Source organism: Temnothorax longispinosus, chromosome 11, assembly GCF_030848805.1.
Source record: "Temnothorax longispinosus isolate EJ_2023e chromosome 11, Tlon_JGU_v1, whole genome shotgun sequence".
In the NCBI taxonomy this organism is placed as follows: domain Eukaryota; kingdom Metazoa; phylum Arthropoda; class Insecta; order Hymenoptera; family Formicidae; genus Temnothorax; species Temnothorax longispinosus.
Genome location: NC_092368.1, coordinates 3,617,450 through 3,638,951, shown reverse-complemented (window position 1 = coordinate 3,638,951; position 21,502 = coordinate 3,617,450). Strand labels below are relative to the sequence as shown.

Sequence of the window (21,502 nt, the reverse complement as noted above, 5' to 3'; positions counted from 1 at the left end):
CGTGATCCGAGATCTCGCGGATAGCAAGGATCGCGTGGAGGAGGGTAGGGCGGGGCGAGCGAGCCGGTGATTTAGGCGGATCCCGAACGTGGATCTCGATCGCGATTACGCGAGCGCAGCTTGGAGATCTCAAACGTAAGTGTCAGGGACTCCGCAAGGCTGCAGTCGACAGTCTCGTAATTTAAATGTGTATTAAAAAATTACGCGCAATGTACATGTGTACATAATATCACGGCTCGTTTGAAAGTTCTGTATCTTGATACATGAGTAATACTTCTTGATAGTTGTAACTGTAATAAGGAGAAACTAGCGATGCTCGTTTTAGAATAAAGTTACAGTTTCAGAAGTGTCAGATGAATAAAGATAGGGGATGTAAATCCAGGGCGCGGAAGACGTTACGCGCTACCATCCTCATCGTTCGCCAGCGGCGCGCTATCTCTCTTAGCTTCGAAAATAGCTTAATCACATGGAGCTCGCAGAAAAGTCGAGGAATCAAATTACATCGTTCGTATACGCGGAGAGGAACAGGTAGGCAGTCCCCGTCTCGCACACAAGTGGGGGCTCACGCCGTCGCGTGTTCGTGTGCGTGGCATACGCAAAACGGAAATGACGCAGCGCGCTAGCAACACGGGTCTCCTGTGCATTAAGGCCCAGGCTGCAATTCACGGCGGAGTGTGCTAGCGCGCTGCGCCTCTCCCCGGCCTTGAATTATATCCTTAATGTTTTCATAAAGCTTCCTTATGTACAGACAATAAAAGCCCTAATTACAGTCGTTCGCCGGGCGAGAGAGCGGCCTCCGGGGCCGGCCGCCTATTACTATTCGCGCTATGCCAGGGCTCCCGTAATTGTTACACCGCGATAAATATTCCTCATCGATCTGACGAGTCTGCGTTTTCCCCCGTAATGGCGCGGTTACGGTCGAAACGTTCTAATTAGAGGCCACCGCCGTTACCCATTAAAATGTCCATGACGTTCTCGCGGCTACACCCCTCGAGTGCCGCTGTCCAGGACAGAGAGAGAGAGAGAGAGAGAGAGAGAGAGAGGCCAGTCTATAAATAAGAAAAAACTCATCCGGCATAGTCGACTAGAATTTTTTTCCAACCGCGCCGTCACAGCGTTCGGACAAATTAAATCTATTACAAGAGTGAGAGAGAGAGAGAGAGAGAGAGAGAGAGAGAGAGAGAAACCATTTGCCCTTTCGCAAACTCGATGGCAAAACAAGCATTAAATAAATCTCCAATTATTCTTCAAAAAGTGTACGATTATAGATTGTACTGCTTAGCTTGAAAAATGTAAAATCTTTATTCTCCTTATGATAACTGAATTTTACAATAAGTATCTTCGCCATGATCATCAAATATAAATTTCTTGTCTTTCATTGAAAAATTATTGGCTAAGAAAATTTAATCAGGCGAAACTGGATACATAAAATTTTTAATTTCCTAAGAACTTCGAAAATGTAGACTTCGAATTATATAATTAAGTTAATATACCTGGTGGATTTCTCGCATCTTTAATTGGCTCGCACAATCGCACTAGTATTAAAATTGGATAAGCTAGCCGACAGCTATAATTGAGGGAAAAAAACACTTCCTGGACGTAGCCAGTAATAAGAACAGTTTTTTATGTGTAATCGCGTGTGTGTTGCGTCCACTTCTCTTATCGGGAGGGAAAAGAAAAAAAGGAATTGATCCGTGGAGGGTTAATTGGAGTAAAACTGACGGCATCGTGACGGCTTTTAGCGGTTAATAGCCGCATCCGTAATTTTCGAATGTATCTGTTCCTCGTTCCCCGAAGCCGCTCTGACAAGGAAATATGGTATATTCTCGCGTGGCTTAATGTCCCGTAATTTCTCGGAGCCCTTTTTTCAGCACCGTCGTCGGAGGGGCTTTTTTCGGGAAACGAAATCCGCCGTTCTTTCTCACGCGAGCCTCCTTAGTCTCCGAAGTCTCTGATCATCGCGCAGAACGACGTCTAGGTATAGACGAGAAGCCGTCCTTACTTCTCGTCTTTTGCGTCGCTCTATCGCGTAATTTAATTAGCGATCCACACGCGGGCCGCGCCTCTCTCCTCGTCTCGGCTGCAAGTTTACGCGTTTACACTAATAATTCGCACATAATATCTGCATGCTCGCTCCGTGAGCGCGCAAATAATAAAATTATGGCCGGCCGGCATAAGAATGCAATCACTTATACGCACTGGTGACCGCCGCCGATGTTAATTGCCGGGAATCGCTACCGGTGATTATATCGCGCACGAGAAGATCCTCGGTTAGTTGCGCAGGTAGTGTCGAATTAAAATCAGGTCTCGATTTTCAACGAACTCAAATGCATGCGATGAAATTTAATTCTTAGCTTTTGGCACTGGTTATATAGCGCAATGCGAATCACCTACACATCTCTTCAAATCTTCTTTAAAGTTCAATAATAACGTTACTTTAACGTTATTGCGAGGAAGATATGTATTAAAATGGAGAACGTATCTGATCTTAATTTGATGACAAAATTAACTTACGCGGTACTTCGTGCTGCTCGATATTTCAAGGTTTCCCTTAATTGATCATCTTTTTGACACCTAGTCGATAAATTCCCCAAAATCGCGCGCGGCGCGCTCAGGCGACGTGAAATAGCCTGCGATATTAAAGCGCGGGGAATTCCGTCGAATGGAGAGAGCCTGTTATTCTCCGTCTACCCCGGGGCTGACACAGGGCATTAGGTAAGTGGTAGATAATAATAGGTTACACCCCGCTGATGGCCGAAGGTAATTCATCGAATGCTGCGGTTTGACTCATCTCGGTTCCTCTCGCACGCATCCCACATGCACAGGGACTATCAAGACTCTCTCGTGGAATGCCTCGCCATTCTGGTGATACTACGATTTCAAAAAACCAGCTGAAGATAAACAAAAGACAATATTCCAAATATAATCGAATAGATAATGTTCATTCTAATCCGAAACTGAAAGCTTCACCAGTGCCCTAGCACGATTTAATAAAAAGTAGCTGCTTCTCTTATAAATATATTTTTAATTACAAGACTCGGTAGCAACTTTACACCCATGTATCTAAAAGTTTAAGAAGATTAATCAAAATTTCATTTTTCTGACCATCAAATTAACTTTTTCAAGGGTGTTTTTTTAAAGCGAGGAAATATCAATCAGTAGGCTATAATCTATAATGTCTAAAAAAGTTTCCTAATAATATGTGTGGAGATCATTTAAGCTCGTGAGCCGATGTCTACGAAAAGAAGGTTGATTAAATTCAGAGAAAAAAACAGAAAGGAAATGAGGAAGCTACATTGGAATTATTGAGAGATTTATGGCTAACACAACTCTTCTCACAGTACCAACAGCGAGCGAGCTGTCGTCGCGTCGCTCAGGACGGAGATTTCGTGATGGCGGAACACGAAGAGAGACGAAAAGCCGTGAAACCCATGAAAAAGAAAAAGGACGGCTCACGGGCGTACTGGATGTCTCTGCGAGCGACATATCGCGTGAAGACTTCGACGAAAGAGGAAACCGACGGGGAGAAAGAAGTGCGAAGCTGAAGAAGTCCCGTGGATTCTTCCTTCGACATGGAATGCTGTTAAGGGAGAATATTAGAAGGTAGATGAAAAAGAGGGGAAGAAAGGTGTAAAGGAAAGAAGAAGCGGGGACAGAAGCCGACAGAAAGAGACACTAAAGAGGAGGAGCAGGAGGAGGCGAGAGTTAGGGCACAAACGCGAATTGGGGAGAGGCAAAGAAAAGAATTGCAGAAAAGGAGAACGGTGCCGGAGAGGGTCGAAGATAAAAAAGAGAGAGAGAGAGAGAGAACGGTAGAGAAGAGCGGGCAAAGGGGGGAGCAAACGGGTAGAGAGCGAGTGTAACAGCGAAGAAATTAATAGCCATAAAATATGAATAGAAATTAGCAGGTTCGGGGTGGCGTGACGCGTTTGCTCGCTCATTTCCTTTCGGCGCGTTGAAAAACAACAAGACAACACAAAATACGGTCGAGCCTGTAATTTACCCGGCTGCCGCCGAGCGGGCCGACGCGCGATCACCGCCGCACCGTCGAAGGAGCCAGTGTGCGAGTGCGCGAGTGCGCCGCACACCTATACACGCGCGTATACGCATGTACACGAGCGAGCCCGCGCGCAGAAAAGGTACGAGACGTTAACGCCCGACGAGTCGGAGCTCTAGATGTGAGTGGAAATGTGGATACGTGTTACGGGGATCTACGTACGTGTGTATGTGTGCGAGGGGGTCTATCGGGGTGGTGCTCGCAAGCTCGGGCCATCATCGTCGTCGCACAGTAGGTATGGTAGGTAATGATCCGGTAATGACCCTGACGCCTCGGATAGTCGGCCGATACAGCGTGTATGCATGCGCGCGTATGTGTGTGTGTGTGCGAATGTGTGCGAGTCGGAACCTTCTCTCTCTCTGCTCCGCCTCCTCCCGCCGTCCCTCTTTCTTCTTCCCGCGGGTATCCTCGGTTGGGGCCTAAAGCCCCGATGATGCACGGCGAGACCTTTGTTTTTGCGTTTTAAACGGCGGTTATTAGCTCCGTAGCAGCCACGGCCACTGATGCTGCCTCTCCATCTCCTGTGTCTTCCTCCCCTCCAACTCCTTCCTCTTCGTTCTTCTACCTCTTCTTCTGCGGAGCCTTCTTCATCCTTGTCCGTCGCCGTGCCCCGCGACTTGCTCTGTCCGTCTCCCTCTGGCACTTTGATAATGCGGCCCGCTAATGGGCCAGCAAGGAGACTGGCGGTATCGGTCGGAGGTGTCTGCGTTGAGGGGTTGATGCTGGTAGTTGTGTCGAAGTATTAGAGGAGAAAGAGAGAAAGAGATAGAGAGAGAGAGAGAAAGAAAGACGGAGGGAAGGTGCGAGCTGCGAAGAAGAGGTAGGCCGAGCGAGACGGAAAAGATAGAGAGACTTCGAGAGGAGAGGAAGAGGGGGAAGAGGGCCAGAGCGGCAGCGGTAATGACAGGCCGTCCGCTCTCGAAGCTAATATAGATGAATGCCCTGTCCCTCCTCTTGCCCTCCGGAACCGGAGGAACGTGGAATCGCTCTCTTTCTCCTACGTTACCACCCGTTTCTTTCTTTGAGACGCTTCCACGACGAGCCGCGAGCCCAAACGACCGGGCCGAGACTGCGACTGGTGCGGAACTGCGCGTGAGTAACGATCGAAATATACGAGATGCGCTGGCGAAGGCATATCTCCTAGATGCAATGAGCAAGCTATAATAACAAATCATCAAAAATAAAAAATATCAACTGATCTCATTCACGTTTAGAGCTGCAGCCGCTGCAGGTTTCCGAGTTTGGCCAAAAATTTCACAACATTCAGCATATCTTAACGCAAGATTCCCTATTTTGAACAAAACGTATTTCGTTAGAATGCTAAATAACATTTTCCACAATAATTCTGTCCAAAAAGTATGAATAGGAAAAAGAATCGAACAATGCATTTAGGGTTTTTTTCGAATGTGAGTACATCGAAGCGATTTAAATATCATCATTCCAAGCAACACCGTACAACGCTGCGCAACTTTGGAGCCTAACTTTCGCCGCAGACCTTAACGACTTTACCTAGACCCAGACCATCAATCTGTACCGCGAAGCGGCGCCTCTCAGCCGCCATCGCGCTTTCGCACGGGCAGCCGCGGTTCCGCGATCCTCGGCTGCCCGTGCTGATGTTTTCACGACATTGACGGCGGTGCCGCGAACACGTACGCGAGGAGAAGGCCGAACACACGGCGCGAGAAGGGAAGGCAGAGAAAAGGGAAAGAGGGAGTGAAAGAAAGAGGGCCGGAGGGGCATCTATCTATCAGCGCCGGCGTGAAGTGGGCGGGTGCATGCGCCGTATTGCTCCGTACGGCCGCTCTCTCATTAACTCCGGACGCCGCCGGAGCGGCGCATCCGTGTACGGCTAACGTGGAAGGCGACTGCCGGCGTTCCTCGTCGAGGCGGAGGGGTCCGGCCTTCTCGATCTTCGCGGCCGTACGTGCTTATCTGGAGCGACCGCGGCAACGGCCGGTGTCATCGGCTGATGGAGAACGCGAGAATCTCTCGATAACTTTTGCGCTTGGGTAAGAGCGCCAGAAACCGCGAGAAATCGGGTTTGCGCGAGTTTACCTTGTGATCACAGGAATATTAAAATTCCAAGCTGCACCCCCCACACGAGAAATTAACGAGAGGACTCCGGAGAAACTGGACTTCGTTTTTTCGGAAGAGACGTTAACCCGTTGGTCCACACATAGCAACTGGCAACTGCTACGTGTATCTTCTCCAATTTATAACGTTATGATAAAAGAGGAATATCTCCATGCTACCTTAAAAGAGAGACCTATGATCAAGGAGTATAAAGATTGATGATAGTAGACCAGTAGTTGGTGACTAGTTAGTTACTTCAAAAGAGTCATTTATGATTTTCCATCTATTATCCATGGCTACAATTATTAAAATTTGATTAATCTTTAATTCGGAGTATTCTTCGTATTTTATATGGTCATTGACTTTGACTAGAAAGATCGGACAGTCGTCTATCTGTGAGACTATCTGCAAAATTTAATACACTTTAGTATTCCAGTACAAGCTTCATTGCTCCATAGTATTACTCCGGTAACTTTCGGCCTTGTAATTCCTCTTCCTTCGACACTCCGAACGCGACCTGCGAAACTGTTAAGCCTACCGAAATTATTTGCACTGTATCCGCCATAGATTTGTAAATTGTTAACGTTCCTGACAACGCGTTATTGTATTGCGTTAATATATGGTGCATTACGTCTCGCTTTAATGAGAATATCGCTCGACCCAGGAATTTTTACATTCATCGAATGTGTAATTAGGGAAATGTAAATCACTTTAGTTGAATTACCTCGATCCATAGATCGCTAAATATTCCTAATACCCGTACATCTTCTAGATATACGTAATCCCAGGAGGGATTCATAGATTATTTATTCACGGCTTTATTCACGGACGGCCTGCTTTATACCCAAAGCTAAAAAATACATTTATAAATTACCGCGTTTAAAAGGCTGCGTGCTGATACGTACAAATTACTACATTTTCAAATATAATTTTTATTCTTTTAATATGTATATGTCGCTAAACAGAATCGCACAATTAATTTCAAATTTCTAAACTCTTATGTCTTTGCACGAATAAATGTTTGCCAGCAAACATTGCTGGAGAATAGTAAGGCGAGGGTGTATGAAACTGATAAAGAACCCGCGTCGAACCACCGTGGCTCAAATTAGTTCCGCGATAACCCGACCGTCCGGAATGATTTTCGCCTATCGATAATTTCTGATCAGCTATGCCGGCTATGCGCATGCTAGTACCAGCTACGAAGCATCGCTGAACCAACAAAGTTAGGATCCCAAGCGGGCACACCCAGCGCCAAGAGCGACGGCGTTATCGTCGGATAGTGTTGGTGACCCTAGAAGATTTTATCGGCAACAGAGTCCCACGGTAGTCTATCTCGAGCGAGTTTTACGGGGACGTTTCCACGTGCAGCAATTTCGAAAAACGAAAGGGGGAAGGAGGAGGCGTATAATTTTCGATAGCGGCGGAGCTTAACGACTCCGATGGCGTATGTATTCTCTTCACCGATGCCGGAATGCAAAGCGACAAGCTGATCGACTTTTCGAGAGCTCAAGATAACGGACGAGTCAACGGACGAGTCTTAGAATGACGGTGCGGGATTTAGGCGGCTGCCTGTTAGGCAGGTGCTGATTTGGGGAGGATCGTGGTGTGGCAGTGATTCCGGGGCGAGATCATGCCCGTGCAACCGAGATGCGGAGTCATTAAAATGCACACGCTGCTCGTTGTTATTTGATTCGCCATGAAATCGCTCCGATGGAACGAATAAGCTACGTGCGTGCACAAACATATCGATTGTAAACCATTCAAAAATCTCACGATTGTCCATCATCTGCAGATTATTATATAATTATTGCTATTACTGCTGATTTTTGAATAATAAATTTTATTAAATAAAATTAGATGATTATGTATTAGAAAATGAAAAAATTTGGGGATGTAAATATCGAAAAACACCGTAATATCACATTTTTATCGCTTCAATCCGAGGATATGGCGAAAAGCAGATCCTTTGTGTCCGCCAAGTTCAAGAGCCGAGCCCCTTAAAACCCGAGAATAACTGATAGAAAAATACTGACCCTTAAACACTCGTGATCTAGAGATCTTAGAGACAGACCAAGGATTTTAGCATTCACGGAGTCCGAAGGCCATTATCATAAATTTATCGCGACCTCCGGGTGTTTGCATCCCGCGATCCTTGGACCCGCGTTTTCCGCCGCACTTCCCACGCACGCCTCCTTTTAATAGAGAAGCGGCATAAATTCGCTTTGATATACGCCCAGGGCGGTAGCACTCGTACATGAAAATATCGCACGTATGGCTCGATCCATCACGCCGGGGAACTTCCTTCTGCGCGCCACGCGCAGATCGTCCGAGCGGCGAGCACGCTGGTTCGCGAGTGGGAAGATCGCGCGCTTCGGCTATTAATAATCGTAAACGAGAAGTTCGCGTGTTTTTGCCGGACGCGCTCGCGCGACTTAATTTTTTAACGACCGACCTCGCCTGCCCGGTGCGGCGCGGCGACGGCGACGGCGACGGGGCGCGATGCAGGAGAAGCGCGCGGAGCGCGCAGGATCGATCAGGGAGACGCGAGCAAAAAGGATGTGCGCGAGACGATAATCCGATGCGCATACTTGACAATAAACCCGGCACCCGGGAGAAGGGCATCGCTTTAATAATATTCGCTCCAAGGGCGCGCAGCGGGACGACGGTGCTGAAATCGGTCCGTAATTAAAAGCCGCGTTACTTTTATCGTCGTTCCCTCTCGTCCGGTGCCCCGCGCGCGTCCTGGACCCCTCTTCTCTCGCCGCTGGCCGTCGGCTCGTAGGTTTTTCTCGGTCGATCGCCTCTTCGCGCGCCGCGGACTGACTTCTCCTCGTGGTCAGGCGGTTATCGGGCCGTTCGGCTTCATTTAATAAGTAAGAACGACACGCCGGTAGCCGGAGCGCGCATCGACGCGAGCAACGCCCACTAAATTGTTAACGGCGTCGACTCGCGGCGATCCTCGGAGCCTCGCGATGCAAGGTTTTTATGCAAATCGACCCGTATATACGGCGTGTCCGCGAATCGATAACGGACACCCAATAAAGTCGTCTCTTCCCTCCTTAATGCGAGCTTCTCGTTTCTCGCCCGTGTTTCCAGGCTCCTCCGTTACCTCGCTCTCTTCCGCTCCTTCTGCCATTTAATCTCGAATAAACTTTGTCGCGCAATTCTTGGAGAGATTGCCTGCGTTAGGTTAATGCTCGCTTAATGTCGCGTCTATTTGACTATGCATTTGTGACGGAAGTACGTCGTTCACGCGACAAGGTAAGAGTTGAGAGATAGGAGCTTCAGACTTCAGAGTTTACAGTTTCAGAGTTGACGGTTGAAAATCGCAAGAATTTAGGTTTCGTCCTTTGTTCAGAATACATAAATTCAGAATTAAGCCTCCAAGATTTAATAATTATCCTGTATCCTTAGGATACAGGAAAGAATTAATAACTGAAAATTAAGGCTTCACGTACGGAGAAATTTACATTCAAAATTATTCTATTTAAGTTTATCTGTGTTATCCGAAGCATCGTGCATGTTCTCCGGGAATTAAGTTGGTCTTAGTTGGTCTTTAATATAAATTGTGTATCTTTTTTTCTTCCTTTTTTTCTTGCTCCACCCTTTCTCGGGCGCGCTCTCATTTTTTTTTTTTGTTTATTCTTCTCTCATCGTTTTTAGCGATCGCGAGACCGTTCGCGTACCTGTCGTGAGACACCTGCTCCGCGAGAGGCGAAACGCAATTAAATTGTTTATCCGATCGTAATGAGGCGGTAATCGCAACACTTAAATGCGCCGTTAAGGTTTTCGGTGCCGATCGAGAGGGTCATTAGCGCGGTCGTGTCTGGCCGAGTTTCATGTCGCGGATTTTTCGGGGGACCGAAAAAACACGGTCGCATTAATTGCGCGAGTTACGAGCGGCGGCGTTCTGAAATATGAGCTTAATTAATCGCGAAACGATCTCGCGCGGGAAGATAGGTGCCCTCTTCCGAACCGGGAGTTTTTCGTGAAAGTGCGGCATCTCCGAGCGGCCCAGCTGCGATCACGTGCAAATTGGAAGAGGCGTGACGAGAGTCCTGCCTCGCTTAACGCGCGCCGCGTTCCTTAATATATTTCTGAGGATCGGTGGGCGGTGCGAGAGCACCAGACGGTTTTTCGTAAAATATGGTACCGAATCCGAGATCCCGCGACCGAAGCCCCTACCTTCTTTCGGAGCAGGCTAATCAATTTTTAAACGGTGAGGCTGCCAGCGAAAAGCCTGATGGAAGTCGAACGTAAAATTCTCGATCTTGATACGATGGCGTAGTTTATAACAATGTGAAGAGAGATACGTCTTGTTGCGTAAAATTAATTGATTAACCATGCTAATTTGTTCTATCTCTAAATTACACTTCCAATTAAAATTGTATGTCGAAATTAGTTTAAAAAATTTTTAGAATCCCTTGACTTTTTAAGTTACGTTTTATCTATCTTTGTCTTATGTTTCCTGCAGTTCATATTCATACATCCATTGGATGTAGACCTCTTTAGTTTAGAACAATAAATCTCACTTCTTAAGATCAATAAAACCCAAATTGATTCCTTTGTGAATAATATCAGTGATTTCTCACGTCTGTTTGAGTTCTGGGATCAAAAAATCCGAATATCTTGTTGAAATACGAACGAATTATATCAAACAAAAAATAAAATGCTCTTTATTATGCAGGCACGATGACGGGCGAACAACATTGATAATATAATCGATTAATCGTACAGTCACCGGTTAACAACGGCGGCGTAATGTCGGCATCAAAGATGATCTCGCGATGACGGCGGCGTTGAACATAAGGAATGTACATTCGTATATACATAATATATATATTTTTCTCCGTCATGCGTGTATCCACCTCGTAGCCGTAAACGCGGAAAGGGGAGGACAAGAGAAGGAATGCACGGCCGGGCAGGTGCGTCGTCATTCATGCAGATAGATGATCGCGGATAATTCGAAATCGGCCGCGTGTGCGCGCCCATTTCGGCGGCTGATCTCGCATGCCTCGGCATTTAACGTTGTTGTAAATTTCCGCCTCGAACGTGAGAGATCTAAGCGATAATTTAGCTCTGGCGCGGCGCGCGATTAAGGTGCCGACGTTCTAATGGGATGTAATGATCGTCCGTGACGCCACGATCGAGAGGAGAGCCGCGTGTCGATAGGTCGGATCCTCGCGATGCGAACAGCGCGATGCAAGAAGCGAGCCGGATGGTCGCGCAAAAACCCGTCCCGGAAATGTAAAATGGCGGAATGCTAGCTGAAACGCGGGGCGTATAATGTTGGGAAGAGATAAAAGAGGAAATGAAAAGGGAAAACCTCGATCGGACAGCGATTTTCAAGAGCCGTCCGATAATCAGTCTTTATCGCATGTCGGAGAACCATATCGTCATTCGATCTCGCAATTTCATCCGAGCGCTCTTTTCGAGGGCAATTAATCCGTTCCTGGGTCCGGGGAGGTGATTCGCGTGAGAAGAAATCTAGGAAATCGTCGGCCGGATGACGTATACGCTGACACTCTAATCGCGTTTTAATTAACCCCTTCCAGTAGGACGTCGGCGCCGTGCCGACACGGGAGTTATAGATATTTCATTCGAAAATATAGGTTTTAATTTAGCGGCCGCTTGATCAACGTCCGGCCGTTATAAATGGACGCTATGATTGCTCGTTACACCGCTATGCAGAAAAGCGTTCGCCGGGACCGAGCGCGAGCGGTTTGGAACTCCCCGGCGAGGAGAGACGGAGCGGCGCAGATAGATTAGCTCCTAGTCAGCTGAGGCATATTTTAATCGAGTTTTATAATTATTATAGTTACTGATATGAGGGCGCGAATTTCAAGCCGAAAATCCTTAATACCTTTTCGAGATCTCGATTTTAAGTAGATATCCAAGAAAATATTAATGTCACGTTTTCCTCGTGAGCTCGAACTTACCGGTCGAAGTCGGTGAGTCTTGACGAGTCTCTAAAACCCTTGGCGAACGGATTACTATCGATCTTCAATCTCGTTATCTGTAAGAAACATATTATTCCATTAAGTCTGATATATTTTTCTTCGTAAATTTCGTTTATTGTCTCCCCTCAGGGTTGCAAGGCGTTTTGTAGGGACGTTTCCAACCCTTTACTCAATATTACCCTTCTCCTCTCAGTTTAACCCTTTGGACCAACGGCTTAACGTCTCTTTCCGAAAGACGGAGCCCAGTTTGCTCCGCACAAGAGCCTATCTTGCACGGAGGGGCGCAGCTTTCGGAAAAACATTCCATGTTTACATGGCTCTAGTGGACTCGAACCTGGTTTCTCAGATTACGAGTCTGGCGCTCTACCACTAGACCACACTGCCGCCCTTGATATATTTTTCTTATAAATTGTTTAAATAGATACAACTGTAGAGAGAAAAAGATTTTATATTAAAAGAAAAAAAACATTTATTATTAAAAATCGTCTAATAATCGTTAAAAAATTTTTAATAAATAGAAAATAAAGGAAGATTGGTACTCCTGTCCAAAGCGATGAACTGAAGATCTCGCTTCTTAATGAAAAAATTGAAGGCCTGAAGAACTATAACTCCCCGTGCTGAAAGTCATGGCGTCAATCTCACGATGCAGATATTCACGTCGGTCTTCTCGAATCGTCCGCTTGTCGAGAGTTAACGCTACCCGGCTACACTGTATAATCGACTGTTATTCGACGAGACGTCTGGACTCACCAGCTGATTCTGATACGCCGTGACGGCGGTGAAAATGGCCTCCGGAAAGATAAACGTCTTGTGCTCCTCCTTCTGGAGGTCGGTGATTTGCGAGCCGCTGTCGTCGGTGTGTCGACAGCGGACCAAGTGTATCCTCGGCTGATACTTGTGCATCGAGTTCAGTACGATCTGCAACAACGAACAAGAACCGCCGTTCGATTATCGCTCCTCGCGACGGGATTAAGCGCGAAAAATTGATTTCGCGTCTTCTCATAATGAATTCCACGAGCGGGATTGGCGCGGTGTGTATCGCGATATCCCCCCCAATAACAATAAAATACGATTATCACCTCGATCGGCAACGACGCTCCGTGCGAACGCGCGCCTTAAGTCGCCGTTTATCCGTAAGTTACTGGGTAATTATTTAGCCTATGTGTCTCTATACTTAATTGCACGTTAATATATTCCAAGATGGGACGCTGGCTCCAGTTATCGCAAGTAGATTATCAGTTGAAGGTAAGGACGCCTCTATCTTACTCCGCTTGACTTTTACGTTTCTAGAAATGGGTCACAGCGGTCCATAGTGTAATCTTCCTAATGGATACGAGAGATAATAAATATAGAGGCCGAGAGAAAACAACATATGGCAACGTGGTAGTCGCTACCGAATTTTAAGCCGATTCGCTCGGCTTAACGGAAATTCGTTTGGTTAAATTTCTGCCGCGAGGTCCACTCCAAATTAAGCGAGAGCAACCATTATTTTATCCGTTCTCGTTATCGCAAAACCCGATTCGGAATCCCTTAATTCTCAAATGAAACAAATAAGAATGAATAGCGATGGTGTTTCCGTTATTGCGCAAGTTTTTTCCCGAATATCTCGAGACTCATATGACGTGTTATCACTTGGAGAAGTCGCGCAGATAGGTGGGTTAAAGTTTCAGGTGGGAATCCTACTTCCCAGAGAGACGCTCTGTCGCAGGTAGATACCGTAGGTAGCGGGCGGCGCTACGGCCGGGGCGAAGTTCCGTATCGATTTCCTGTCCGAAACAATGTGGTGCGACGAAACAAATTTCCCGCGACGGTATTATGTAACGCGCGAGCAACCGGAGCAACCGCACGCGCATCGCGTCCCGCGTTTGCCTCCGCCTTTGCCGTTTCTCGGGGACGATCCGCGCGACGAGACGTACAAGGTGATTAGAATCGGGGAATGGTTCGGATTAAAATTAACTCCTGAGAGAGAGAGAGAGAGAGAGAGAGAGAGAGAGAGAAGTAAGAGAGAGAGACAAAGAGACTAATCAGACATTTAAGATAAAACGCGATACTCGTATCTTGTAAGCCGTGAGAATATCCAAATTACGCTCTCGAGTAAATTACGCGGCGTAAAGAGGAATCATAAAATTAGAAGAGATTCGTATCCCGTATCGCTTGTACGCGCATTTGTATAAATACACTTTCGGAAACAGATGTGAATTCAATAGACCCCGAGACGACGGACGCACGGCGGGGCCGCTAATTACCGAAATCGAGCCGGTCGGACGGGCTCGTTAGCATACATCGGGGAATGATCCTAGAGACCGAGAAGCGGGGCCTCTCGCGACGAACGGATGGACGGACGGACGGAAGGCCGAGCGCGCGAGAGTGAGAAAAAGACGTGAGGGGAAAGGGAGAGTGCGACGGTAGCCGGACTTATATATTATCGCTAATATGAAATATGGAGGCGGCTGCGGTACCGCAACTGTTGAGACTTAACGGCTGCAGGTGGCCCGGGAGAGTCTTTGGGCATTTCGGGCCCTTCTCGCCGGCCCTGACTTTTAAGTCCCGTTCGCGCGGGACCGGCTTCGATCCCCGGCTAACGCACACACGCGAGCAGCAAACGGACGCGACGGTCACGTATTATGCATATATGTACACACGTGATCGGTTGCACACGCACGCGAGGATACGCGTATCCGCGCGCGACACAGCCGTCCGATAAACCTGTCGTGCGTACGTCCGATCGGATAACTTATTCCGACGAGCTCGGCCGGTTTGGAAACTCGATTATCTCGATTTCCCCGGGAACATCGCTTTACTCAATCAGGAAAATCGTTATGCGTCAACGAGCGATGAAAGGAAAACGTCGGCTCCGCCTGAACCGCGATCACCCGTTGTCGCGTCGAGCTGTTCTGAAAATGAGAGCAGTTGTTTCTCTAATCGTTCTTATAATTCGGCTATAATCGATTCATAACTTCATAACCCGGCCGATTGTTAACCCTTATGTGAAGTATCTTCATGAGTACAAATTGCATCCTCCGACGTATTTATTTTGTTCGTCGTCGCGCGGGATGCGGGAAAAGGATGATGGCTCGATGCGGGCGCACGTTTTATTCCGGCGAATTGTGTCCGTAGGAGTTTACGACACATTGTAGATTACAATCGTAAGGACGCACCTCGTCGATGGGACGTGTCCTCACCACGATCATTCGCGTTCAAGACAAATACATAAATAGTCACATTGTATCGGCGTCGAACAAGGGAGATAATTTAATGTGCAGCTGACAACACTGAATCAAAGGTTCTATCGATTAAAATCAATTTTCTACTAGGAAATAAAAACATCTAGCCTGGTAACGATGATTATGGTTCAAAACTATTTCATATTTTAAAAGAAAAATATTTCTACTAAGCGTTTGATTATCAAAAAAAGATGCAAAGATCCAATAAAATTAATATATTACAAAAGAGGAAGTGAAAATAATATCAGTAAATTTCAAGACAAAACGATCCAGAATTGCACGACTCTTAAAAAATTCGGAATTAGAAAAAAGATTCAAATGTTCTGAGATTTTATTGCTAAAAAGTTACACGATATTTAGTATTAAATACAACGATTCATAACCGATAAACAGCCTAATGTAAAAGTGTCGTGTTGTTCCACGAGGTTTCCCGTTTTTCCGCATCATCGCGTTTCTCGCGTAAAAACGTTTTCCGGAAATAAAAATCTCGCTTTGCGTGCCGTAAACGACGCAAATACTTTTTTCTCCCCGTTCAATCGATTAGAGTCCATTTGTAATAATTAGCCACGAAAGGCTACCGAGAAACCGATCCGCTCTCCGACGTGATTTGCATGTGGCGATTTATCAAAGATCGCGTCATCCACGTAATACATGTTGATAGCGACATTACACGGGCGATTTATTGGCATTTTTCTCCCCACGCCCGCGGTAGATAGCAATCACGACGGAATGCCAGATCGATCGTTAATCCGAGTCTCAATTAATACAAACGTGTTTCTAGATATGTATACCGTAGATAGTGCAGATAGTGGAATATCCCGGTGGCGATTTTGTAGCGAAAATTAAAATTTAAATATATCCGCGGATGAAAGGAAGAGATCAGTCACAGCGGCGCTCGATGATTTAAAAGATTATAAATACCAGGATGCGATAAAAATCAAGGATAGAAGGTCCAAAGTCTGACAAATTAAGAATTTGAGAATTTGTGGATTCAAATGAAAAGAATCCAATGATCACGGTTATTTTTAGAACCCAAATACTTCAGAAGTTTCGTACAAAATTAATAAAAAAAATAACTTTCGCGGAGTCTCTAATCAAAGGTTTTGAAAATGTTAAAAACGTAAGACTATTAACACACGGAATTGAAAACGATGCTATATTCACGCTTCTGATTATGCAATCCGGATTGTCGCAAAATATGCAACGCGCTGAAACGTGCTGCAGCTCGCGGTAGGGACGAAAATTTTCGAGCCGCGGTCACGAGCGGAATAAATGACGGACGAAAGTTTCGCGAGGAAGTCCGCGTTTTAGGGTACAACCGGTGGAATCTGCCGAGCGTGCTCGCCTCGGTAACTTTGTATTAATATCACACACGCGACTCGCCGTGTGGTGCAAGTCCCACACTACCGGGCGTATATACCGGCAGAAACAAACTCGCGCGCTTCAGCTACCTGTCGCGAGCATTAAACCAGTTTCAAAAATATCATCGGTGATCTCGCGGCCAGGCGAAAAACAAATGCCGCGTCGCGACGTCCGGAATATATACGCACGCACACATGACATGTGCACATACACGCGTGCCTGGAATGCTCGCGAAAGCGAGTTCGGTTGTGACGAAGGAAATCGTTCGTTTTCTTTTTCCTCCTTTCTCACGAGATCTCGCTCTTCCTTTCCGTCTCGTTTTCTCTCTTTCTAGCTGTCCTTCCTCCGGACACTCGGAGCAGACCGTGGATTATGCGGATCTACGCGCAGAGTACCCACAATGTGAGCGTATATAATTACGCAAAGACCGCGAATTATAGGCGTATTAATTAAACGGCCTAGGGGCGTAATTGAGCGAGGCCTCGCTTCGCGGAGAGGTGTCTGGTGTGCCACTTCATTGATTATAACGCGCGTTAAATTCGCGCGGTTTCGCGAATCGTGCTCGCCGCGTAAACTTATCGCGCGTTTCAGAATCCTCCGTCGATTTTCTCCTCCTTGTCGCACTCCATAACAACGATTCTCTTTTCTCATTGGTATTGATTACATTTAAAAATATCTCGTTTCGCGTCGGATAAATGTAAGAAGCTCTCGCCGGTTTCCGGATTGAATAACCGAAGATAAGAAAAAACCGAACGAGCAAATATAATCGAGCGAAGCGCCGGGTATCATCGCGAATATCGTTCGCGCCGCGAGGCGTTGGCTGGAATAATGTTTCCGGCCGATGAAGATCCGAATTTAATTCCGCGAGGAACTGGCTCCCAGCGAGGAAGGCGCCGAGAAGTCGTTTCCGAAGGTAGCAGCTTTATGGCGAGAGAGGCGATCGCGTTGCGGTGTCCCGCGGGGTGTCCCTATTCGTTTTCTGCGCGCCGCGCCGCCGCGTGTGGGACAACCCGCCGCAACCTGTCGAGACAACAATCCGCTCCGCTCCGTTTGGCCCCTCCGCGCGCGCAACGGGTGCGTAAGTACACCGGTCAAGCGCGAGCAGCGAGATACGCACACGCGAAACGTTACGCGCGTTTCTCTCCTCTTTTTTCTTTTGCGTAACTTTTCGTTTAATCAATCCCGCCACTCGCACGGCCATTCCCGCGGGCAGGAAATCTAATATCATGCCTTAAGCGAGAGAACTTACTCCTCGCGAGATCGTGAGAACGCTTTTCCCGAGCTAGGATATACTCGGCGAGGTCGATCGCTTTTTTCCCTCGAGTCAATTATGAACATAAGAAATCGATTGCTGCGTTTACTCTACGCTGTTTTCTTTTTTCGTTTATTTTTAGATCTATCATCGAGCAATTATACACCGCACCTGATGTATATTTTCAAGATAGATTAAATATTCGTATCGATTAAATATACAATACGAATTAATACACGATATTGCTCCTACCTAACGAGCTGCTGTGCGATAATTTTTTTTCGTTCAAGGACGTTGACAATTTTATATTACGCCAGAACATATATCAGGATAAATTAATTTCCACACTTGTGCGTAGCAAATAGCTACATAATATTTACTTCATAAATAGATTATTAGATGCATTGAATTATATTAATTATTCATATATTCCTCTATAAGTTTGTATATCAATGTATTTATAAGATTATAGATAGACATGTATGTATACATTGCTAAATCGCCAAATAACTCATAAATTCCTGGAGAGATTTAAATTTATAAATTCATAAATCCGTAAAAATTCTTAAAGTCAGGCTTAAATATCTTGAACCATCGTATATTCGCAATTTGCTTGCGATTCGTCATTGCAAAATCAACTTGTCCGTAATACGCTGCTCGCAGCAGTCAACAAAACAATCTAAATTGTGTATAATATGATAGGCACATCGTTGGTACTTATTTATTAGCTGTTATTTATGTACTGCGGATTTGAATACACACCATGCCCGGCTCTCCGCGGTCGGCTCGTAAAAATTCCGTCGCTCGAAAATGACTTTCTCCTCCGTGGCAAGACCGCGAAAGGGATCGAAAAAAAAAGGAACGAGAGAAGGGGGGAAAGACGAGACGGGAGCACGGAGAGGTAACAACGCCAGTTTCGAGAAACGAGTGTAGGACAATCGCGCGCGCTGCTTTTCCCACCTGTCGATCAGCGTTGCACCGCGCGCACTTTATCCGCGTGTTTACCGAGCAACCGGTAATTACGGCAAATCCTTCTCGTCCGCGATATTTCAAGGAGATTAACTTTACATCTCTCCCGCGGTAACTTCTTTTCCGCGCTCGGCGAAGTACCGGTTTCTTCAAAACTCAACGGTGAAACGGCACACCGTTCGGCGAGATAAAACTGGCCGATATTTTCCGCGTACGACGAACAGGAACCATCGGTATTGTTATATATTGTTTTCTATTCTCACAATCAGACACACACACCTTTACTGTGTACTCCTTAAAACGCTTATATTCTTATCGATAAAAAAAATTAAATCAGTAATATGTCTTAATCAAAATTTATGTAAAGAAACAGAGTTTGCATATTTTTTTCTAGAAACTTTATTTTTAATATGAAGAATGTGAAGAGAGATATGGAGGGCCTTTACTTATCTGTTCTGTCATAAAACGCGAGCGTAGCATGGCGCACGCCACGCTCGGTAATGGAGGCGCTACGAATATGACCGGAAGTGGAGGATTAATACTCGCGTTCCTACGGTGCAAAAACACGCGTCGAACTGACAGCTGCGCGAATAAATTCCTAGATGAAGGAGCAGCTAACGAAATAACAGCGGTAACGGAAATAAGTAGCGGTAACTCCAGCAGAGTAAAAAGCAAGAGCAACCGTGGAGAGATGAAGGTAAATTTTATACTCGCGTTCGCAGACTGCGAGTTCCATCGCGAAAGAAAGCGCGAGGAAAAAGATCTCCGAAGAGAGTTCGACGCGGGAGAGAACTCGCTCGCGCTCACGCGTGCGCGCAGGTGGATGGCCGCTTTTGGACCACCGTGTAGTAGCCGAGTCGGCGCAGGCGGGGGTCTTATAATATCGCGTCATACGAAACGATGAAATAGTGGCCGTAGCGAAGGAATGTTCCCTACCACTCGAGTCGTCGAGTTGAGTTGACTGGCGCGTTGCGTGGTTCGCCCGGCTCGACCGACCGCTTTCAACCGGTGTGTCTGTTCTCCGTTCCTCGCCAGTGTTTCTCTCCGCGCGTACAGGGTGTTTGGCAATTGCCGGATACAACCGGGAAGGAGTACCGGGTTCCCCGTCACGAAGCTCGATCCTCTTCCCCTCGATCTCCCTTCTTCCTCTCGAGAGCAATCCCCTTTCTCGTTTCTGTTTCTTCTTTTTTTTTCTCCCTTCCGAGCCGACTGCACTTACGAATTGTTTCCGATCGCAGTTTAACGCAAATCGACCGTGACGGGGAATCAAAACGTCTTTGAAAGGATTGTTACAAGAACGATTGAACCTCAAACATCTCGAAAAGCGCGTTGGGTCGTTGGGAATTGCACTCGGTTTTTTTGACCGACAGGCCGCTCTCGGATCTACTTTGTTATTTTATGCTTATTGACAGTTTACATTTGCGTATTCGCCCACTCTCGACGCGGGGAGAGACCGTAGAATTCATATACTGACGTGTATTATGACTACTTTTACGAGGCTTATCAATGAGCGAACATCGCGACGAGCATTACGATACCGGGCAGCGATATATCGCCATTAAAGATAACGCATGTATAAGGCATTAAGTTGATACGGCAATATCCAAGCGTGAACTGTTAATAATCTTCCCCTCACGTATCTAATGTCACATTGATTTATATGTAGAACGCCACTAACTGTATTCAGTTACATGAAGATTATACGATGTATATATTCAGCGGATTAAACGAAACAAACGCGTTTGCGGGAAGTCACATTTACAGAGAGAGGAAAATTTCGATTCTCCTAAAGAGTTCTCTATTCTTCAAAGGAAGGAAAGAATAAATGTTAGATACAAGAGGTAATTAATTTTGACTATTTCGCGACAAAAGCATAATTCTGAAGAGAGATGCCACAGTGCGTCAAGAATTACATAGAAAATTTCTTGAAAATCTCAAGACTTCTCTCTATGTTGCCTCTTTCTATTCATAAAAAGCATTGGACTCACAATCTTTCGCTAGGTTTCGCAAAGTTAACAAAAGCCTACGCGGCATTAAATCGGGGCATTATATGGAGGCGCGTTTCGCGTTGAAGTACCGCGATCGCAACAGTTACCGAGTCATCCGAGTAAAAGAGGAGAGGAAAAAAAGAAAAAGAAATACTGTGCGGCGAAGAGACAGGAAATCGCCCATCGTGATTATCATTTCTACGATTTATCCTCCTCTCGCGGATAAAGCTCCGAAAAGCATTCACGCGCGCGTTTACACGCGCGTCGTCGTGGAGGGAGAGCCACGCCACCGAGGCGAGGCAGAAACGACCGGAGCCGTCTCGAGAGAGAGATTCAAAAGGTGCTCGACGGGGCCAGGCGTGGGCTACCCGTGATCATCATGACAAAAGCTCGGGGCAAACATCCGTTCAATTTATTAGCTTATAGGCAACGCCGTCTTCGTACTACCTACTATACACCACCTACGACACCGGCCACGAACCGCCTATAATACCCGCAACATTATGGGCATGCTCCCAAGCTAGCGCGGGGTCCCCCCTTTTCTCCCCCTTCTTGCCGACCGGTGGCCCGCTGCACCCTCCCGAGGCGAGCGATGCCGTCCTCCCCATAGAGTCCCA

At 46.5% G+C, this 21,502-nt stretch overlaps 1 protein-coding gene across 1 annotated transcript in view; it reads right to left on the bottom strand.

Moving 5' to 3' along the window:
* Nucleotides 1-21,502, bottom strand: part of LOC139822233 (uncharacterized) — a 55,209-nt gene that overhangs the window by 7,035 nt on the left and 26,672 nt on the right. The window contains exons 4-5 of the mRNA XM_071793849.1: nt 12,841-13,008; nt 12,070-12,146 (exon numbers count right to left, since the gene is read on the bottom strand). Of these exons, the coding sequence (XP_071649950.1) occupies nt 12,070-12,146; nt 12,841-13,008 (245 nt within the window). The remainder of the gene's footprint in view (nt 1-12,069; nt 12,147-12,840; nt 13,009-21,502) is intronic.